At 40.4% G+C, this 7,464-nt stretch overlaps 1 protein-coding gene across 1 annotated transcript; it reads right to left on the bottom strand.

The window, feature by feature from the left end:
• Positions 1 to 4,164: 4,164 nt before the first annotated feature.
• LOC143032588 (uncharacterized) lies at positions 4,165 to 5,160 on the bottom strand. Its single transcript, XM_076197455.1, has 2 exons — positions 4,617 to 5,160; positions 4,165 to 4,412 (listed from the first exon to the last, which is right to left on the bottom strand). Exons 1-2 carry the CDS (start codon positions 5,158 to 5,160, stop codon positions 4,165 to 4,167), a joined length of 792 nt encoding a protein of 263 aa, XP_076053570.1.
• Positions 5,161 to 7,464: the final 2,304 nt, after the last annotated feature.

A 7,464-nucleotide genomic window follows, 5' to 3' on the forward strand; every position in this document is an offset into this window, starting at 1 on the left:
AGCAGTCTAAGGGTGAAGTCCACTGGTCTCATTTGAGAACCGTGTTGCGTACTTTGCATAAATTATTACTGTAATCAAGAAGGACGATTTCAGTGTGCTCCCGTGAGTGGCCGGGCCCTTGATCTTGAACGAGAAATCAGACGATCGAGACCCAATTCTGGATGGGATTTGATTCTCATCGTCCAAGACTTTAATCAATAATTTATTCGGAGTCCAAGGCAACGCCAATCTCTTCCATGTCACTTTTGCAACTTCTCTATTTCGTCTCTTCACCTTCTGCCTGGTCTCCCTCTTCCACGCTTGTCATCTCACAGAGTCCAGTCAGTAACATGGTTGTTCCATCTTCCACATCCTGATTCCACGACATAGGCTCACAAGAAAAAAACTCACAGGACATAATCTCACAAGACAAAAACTCGTAAGACAAAAGTTCATAGCATTAATGTAAAAAAATAGACAAAAATATCACAAGGCAAGTTTACGGTGACGTTTTATTTTGGATATTTCCCATCCAGAAGCTCCAGTTTTTCGGTGATACCAAATGAACGCTTCCCATTTAGATGTTTATAAAAATTGTACTAAAACAAATATTATAATTAATAAAGACTTTATATCATTATAATTTTGTATTTTTACTAGTGTTGCCATGATGAGATGATGAGTGTATACGACCTAAAATGTTTCATTCTCACATTTACTTACTATTTATAGGTGCAGGGGCGTCCACAAGAATTTTTGTAGGGGGAGGGGGCCAAAGTTAAAGATATTATACATATAGGGTAAATGGTACTCACTTCAAATTCCCCTCATAGGTATGTACGTACATTATCTACACGAGTTACATTTTAACTTTCATCAGTCATACACTGATATATTCTATAATTTACTGAATTGCTGTGGGTCACTGCATCAAATTGGAGTAAACATCTCCAAAATTTAAGTGTGTATTTGTACCATATGATGTATGACATACAAAATGGTTTAATAAAGCAAATAAAAAGTGTGATTTTTTATCTTTTTCCATTAAGGGTGTATATATGTATGATATAAAAATGTAATTTAATAAAGAAAATCTAAAAATATGTGAGCTTTTGTCGTTAAGGGTGCGAGTTTTTGTCGTGGGAGTGTTTGTTTTGTGAACTTTTGTCCGTGCACTCCTTCTAGAGACCTGCTCTGCCCGATTCTGCCTCAGTCTTATGCTTACCTCACCAGAGAATAATTTTGTCACAGATTTGATGGCTAAGAACAACATCAGTCCTCTCCCCTTTTCCCTTTCCCTCTTCGTTCCTTGTCATCCTGCTATGGATTATGGACTACCTAGGACGGGGTACGGACAAAACCTCAACGGACAAAACTCCAATGGACAAAAACCCAACCCAAAACTTCCATAATAATAGAAGCGGACAAAAACCGAAGAAAGACTTTCCCCTGAGAGCTCATAGTGTTTGCTGCTCACATGGGATCGGTGTTTGTGGGAGAAGAGAAATCTGCAGGGTAATGAAAGACAGTTGTGTTTAAAAGGGGACTATTGCAACTATGAAGTTTTAGCGGTATTCATTAGAGCAGGGGTTCTCAAAATATGGGTCGCGACCCAAAGTTGGGTCGCGAGATCAATTTTGATAGGTCGCAGGGACAAAGGAAAATTCTCACAATTCTCACGTTTTCAGAGTATTTCAAATACCTGACTAATAAATTTAGCTTTCTGAAGGAAATGCAGTGCCATGGATTCTGTTAATTTATTTTTGTTAAAGAAAAGTTGTACACATTATTTTTTTCCAAAGTAAAGGGTATATATCACCGTCCATTTTGTGTCTCTTTACTTTATTGTGGGTCGCGAAGGATTAAAATGTTCCAAGTAAGGTCGCTCACGAAAAAGTTTGAGAACCTCTGCATGTGTCGTAGAAGGGCGCATGCGGAAGTAACCTTGGGGATAGAGTAAAGGGCTATTTACACGTTCAAGCGGTTTGTCGAACTCGGTTTGTCAAACAAGTGTTTGAAGCGATGTTTGACCGTGTGAATGGGGTATTTGGTTGTCAAACACGTTCGACAAACGTGTTTGACAACCAAATACCCCATTCACACGGTCAAACATCACTACAAACACTTGTTTGACAAACCGAGTTCGACAAACCGCTTGACCGTGTAAATGACCCTTAAAGGAACATCTTGCCTCAGGTCACTACGGTCAAATGACCTTGCAGGTCATGCCTTTGGGCGAGTGATCTTCCCAATTTTTCACCTCACTGTCTCTCCTGCCAGGCGGAACCTACTGGGTACCAAGCCTCCAAAACCTCTTCCATCCTTCTTCATCCACAAACAGTTGTGTTTCCTCTTCCAGGTTCTGCATTCTTTCCTCTTTATTCGGCTGGAAACACATTGTATGTATCTATCTCTTCTTGGTCTACCTAGTTAGTTAGAGGACAGGATAGATGAGATGGGGGAGAGGGAGGGAGGGGGGATTTGGGGATTTAATGGAAGGAAAGAAGGAAATGGAAAGAAGTTAGAGTTATGATAGATGTGGGGCAGACCTACTTGCTCTTTTGGACTTTTTTTTTTTTTTTTTTAATTCTTCTTCCTTGCGACATATAGTTGTACTATTTCTGTTTTTCCATTATTATTAATCATCATCATCATTATTATTATTATTTATTATTATTATTCAATTCCTTATCTTTTGTGCGAGATAAACTGAAAAACAATCTTTAAAACCATGCTCGTATAGTTTAAATTCTCTCTTACTACAAATAAATGAAAGAGAATGGCTTTAAGGGTAACTATTATATAGCTGCACATCAAAGCATAGCTCAAGTTTGATTGCTCGGTAATTCGTATGTATAATATATATCACATAAACAATATAACCGATGGAAAATGTAAGGAGTAAGCATATCTTTCATAATTACAGACACCTGCCAGAAATGCAATTATAATCGTGGGTGATGTATGCAAATAATTGATGGACACAAAAGTAGCTTTTTACCACATGGACGAAACGAAGAAAAACCATGCAATGCTAGAACGGCCTAGATATATAGCTGCTGCGTGGTCTCTGCTTACTAACTTACTTGGTTTACTTGGAGAGGCTCCGAGGTCTATCCTCATAGCTGTAGAGATTTACCGCTGCTGCCAGTCCTGCTGTCCCTCCTCACAAGGGCCAGTTGGTCTGTTATTGTGTTGGAGGACAACCTACTGATGGCGGTGTAGCCTGGCACCGGAGGCTCGTCTGGCACCTTCCATAAAAAAATCTGTCCAGCACATGCTTGAAACTGTCCACCGGGTAGTTGGTTCTCTCTCTCACTTTTTTTTTTTTTTTTTTTGAAGAGCGTTGGGAATTTTTGGACCCTCGTGACCTAGGCTGGATACCAGTAAGGTCTTAACCCTCTCTGGGGCTCTGGGTGGGAGCGTTTTTTCTCTCACACTTGCGTCCGTGCCTTGAACTGTGATATGGCTTGATTGTTCAGAGCGTGGAGTCAGAAACAAGGCCCTCCAGGATTTTCCATGTATAGATGACCCTATACCTTTCTCTCCTCCTTTGTTGGGGGTACAGTCCCAGTGCTTCCAAGCGATCCCAATAATTGAGATCCTTCATCCCTCTAATATGCCTGGTGTAATTTCTTTGGACAGCCTCAAGCCTCTGGACGTCGCCTTGTTTATGTGGTGACCAGAGTTGGCTACAATAGCCAGGGATAGGTTGAATTAGCGCCTTCCAAAGGGTTAGCATTACTTCTGTCTCTCTTGAGGAGAAAGTCTGTAATACCCAGCTGGCCATCCCCCGTGCTCTTTTCACGATCTGCGTGATGTGGTGCTGGAAAGTGGCGTCATCACTTAGATAAATACCCAGACATTTTACATGGGCTTTGGGTGTGATTTTCATTCCTCTTTCTGTGTGCAGTTCGGTGTTATTTTTAATATCTTGGCTGGTGCCATATCTTATGACCTCAAACTTCTTTTCATTGAACTGCATATTGCAATCGTTAGTCCAAGCATAGACTATATCGAGGTCGTCTTATAGATGGCGTTCGTCTTCACTTTTCAGCACTGCACGACTGATGTGGGTATCGTCGTCAAAAGACAGGCGGGTTGAGTCCACTCTCCTATTTATGTCATTCATATTAATTAAGAATAGGAGGGGGCCAAAGACAGAGCCTTGTGGTACTCCGCTTACTACTTTGGTTTCGCTGACTTCAGGCCATCAACTGCGACTGTTTGGGTACGGTCTGTCAGGAAGCTGTGAAGCCATATTCCTAGCTTCCCTGAGATTCCTAGGTCCTTTGCTTTGTGTAGGACTCCGTGGTCTACCTTGTCGAAGGCTTTGGCAAAGTCTAGAAATACTATATCAACATTCTTCCCCCCTGACAGGTTCCTTAGCAGCCAGTCGTAGTGTGTTAGTAGGTTTGAGAGGCAGGACCGACCTTTTCTAAAAACAATGCTGGTTCTCTTTTATAAGGTTATTCTTTTCGAGGTATGTGCAAACAGTTTGTCCCTTACGTATTTCTCAATTACTTTAATGATGTGGGACGTGAGGGCAACTGGTCGATAATTCTTTGGCAAAGTCCTGTCTCCTCCTTTATATATTGGGCTTATTATGGCTTGTTTCAGTAATGCCGGGATCTTACCTTTGTCCAGGGAAGATAGCCACAACATATGGATTGGGACTGCTAAGACCTCACTACATTTTAGGAGTAGGATCGCCGGAGTGCCGTCTGGTCCAGTGGCCAAATTTATCCTTAGCTCCTTTATGATGTCCTCTACTGTCACTTGAAGGTCGGTGAGTTGGTTTTGATTGGTTGTCTCTTTATTGAAAAATGTTGCGGGGTCGTGGATTTCTGCTTGCTTCTTTGGTATGCTAAACACACTGTTGTACTGGTGTGCCAATATCTGGCAGGTTTCTTGTGGGTCGTCTGTTGTGGTTCCTTGGTCGGTTACAAGGGGTCCAATCTGCGATTTAGTCTTCAAGATTTTTTTTTTACAGTAATTGTAGAGGAATTTGGGATTGTGCTTTATATTTTCTATAGCTTGGTTCTCCTCAGTTCTCCTCTGGTCCTCGTGTGAGTGCTTGATTTTTTGTTCAATGTCCACTATTTTTGAGATGATTGAGAGCTTTTGGGCGTCATTGTTACTTTTTCTTAGTTTATCGTTGAGGTTGGTACGTTTTCTCATAAGGAGTTTCTGTCATGTGGGATGAGTACCTGTGATCTTTTCTCTTATTTTTTTGTGGCACATAGGTAGTACACATCTCCAGCAGTGTCCTCAACATTATGTTTAATTTTGTGTTGGGATCAGCTCCCGCTGCATCTGTACCCAGTCTACATTTTCACTGAAAAAATAGAAGCTGACAAAGGGAGTCATATTTGGCGAAGTCGTGCGTTCCTGAGGTGTCCTACTTTTCCTGTATGTTGTGTTAACTAGAATTATGTTATGATCAGAGAAGATTGTTTTCTCCATCTTGTAGTTACTGATTGAATAATCATCATTGGTGAAGTAGAGGTTAAAAATGTTGCTTCATTATTTGTTGGTTAAGAAACAGTTTGTCAGCAGTCTCTAGAAAGAGTTTGACTTGGTCTTGGCCTTCTAGAGTGCCCCCCCCCCCAGGTTCTGCCATCTGGCCAACATATAAAGAGGAAGTTGAAATCACCACACATTATAACATCTGTCATGGCGAATGGAGTAGACTCCAATACTTCATTTAACCTGTTCATTGCATTTGTGAAGCTTGCTAGGCTACACTAGGGTGGGCGGTAACAATCTATTATGATTAGGTTTGTTTGTGTTAGTTGTAGGACGATGAGTTCTATTACCCCGTTTGAGTGGGAGAACAGAGTCTTGGTATGTGAAGCTAGATCGTTTCTGACATCAATTATTGCACCACCATGGCTTCTTTTTTCTATATCAGCACCAAATTGGGGGTAGTTGGTTATTTCTATCACTGCATAAACAAAAATATATGTAGAAAATTGAGAGAATTCAAAGAACGGCAACTAACCTGGTCCTCGACTTTGCAGATAAAATGTATAAAGATATATTAATAGTGTTGGACCTGCTATCACTGAATGAAAGAAGAGAACGAGGTGGGTTGATAGTGTATTCTGGTCATTGAAAGGAAATTGAAGAAACTGACAAATATTGGTCTGAGAAAAATGAGATAAAATCAATCAGTCAATCAATAAGTGATAAATGAATTAAGAGAACATATAAATAGATATATAAGAATAAACAAATAAATCAATAGATAGGTTTGATAAATAATTTCATATAAGAACAAATGCGTAAATAAACAAAGATAAACGAATAAGTAAACAAATAGACGAAATGATAAACAGACAAATAAGTACATAAACAAATAAATAAATAAATAAATAAATAAATAGATAAATAAAAATTGAGAGTCACAGTTTAGATAAAGTTGAACTAACTGCTGCTCTAGTTTACAAGTTGATGAGACCCATACTAGTGCACTAAGCGAATTCAAACCTAGATACGATAATCGGAACACAGGCCGGCATATAATTATCAATCACTTTCCTGGACGGTACAGTCAGGAGCAAGTAGGTAAACACACACACACACACACACACACACACACACACACACACACACACGCACACACACACACACACACGGTGGCGCTGTTGGTAGAGTCTCAGACTGTCACTAGGGCGGTCCGGGTTAGAATCCTGCCCAGGGCTGAAAATAATTTCAGTATCGCTGCGCTTCGAGTCGTTGCTCCAACTCTCGTGGGCGATGAGCTGGGTGTGTGTGTGCGTGTAAGGTCAAAACATTACCCAGAGATTGGTCATACGAGCTTTGAGTTCTTTTCCGGGAGGGAAATAGCTGTCGATCACGAGTCCAACACGTGATCAAAAGACCAAAGAGAATCATACACACACAAACACACACACACGCGCGCGCGCGCGCGCATACTCCCACCCACAGTACAAGACGAAGAACAAGAAATAGAAAAGGAAATAGGGGAAATGCACAGAATGGAAATGTATGCAGAAGGAAAAAGTCGACCCAAAAAACAGGAAAATTAGCAAGAAATTAACACTATAAAATTTTATGAATAAAAACAGATATAAATGAAGAGAAAAGGGAAAAAGAAAAGACATTAAGAGGCGAAGCTTAAAACACACACACACACACACACACACACACACACACACACACACACACACACACACACACACACACACACACACACACACACACACACATAGAAAAGAACGGAGACCGAGAAGACGAAGTTCTATTGGAGAGTGTTAGACATGAGACTTACAAATAGCATATTCAAGAAAAAGAAACGAAAGGATCGGAGAACGAGGTGGAGAGAGTAGAATATTAAAAGAAGCTTATACTAATATAGACGGATTAATCTCAGGATTAGATTAATTAAAAGATTGCCTGTCAGAAGAAAAACAGGCATAATGGGAATTATGGAGACAAAAACAAGGGGGTACACTATTT

This window comes from Oratosquilla oratoria, chromosome 14 (genome assembly GCF_046742065.1).
Source record: "Oratosquilla oratoria isolate Oo_2021 chromosome 14, ASM4674206v1, whole genome shotgun sequence".
Classification (NCBI taxonomy): Eukaryota; Metazoa; Arthropoda; class Malacostraca; order Stomatopoda; family Squillidae; genus Oratosquilla; species Oratosquilla oratoria.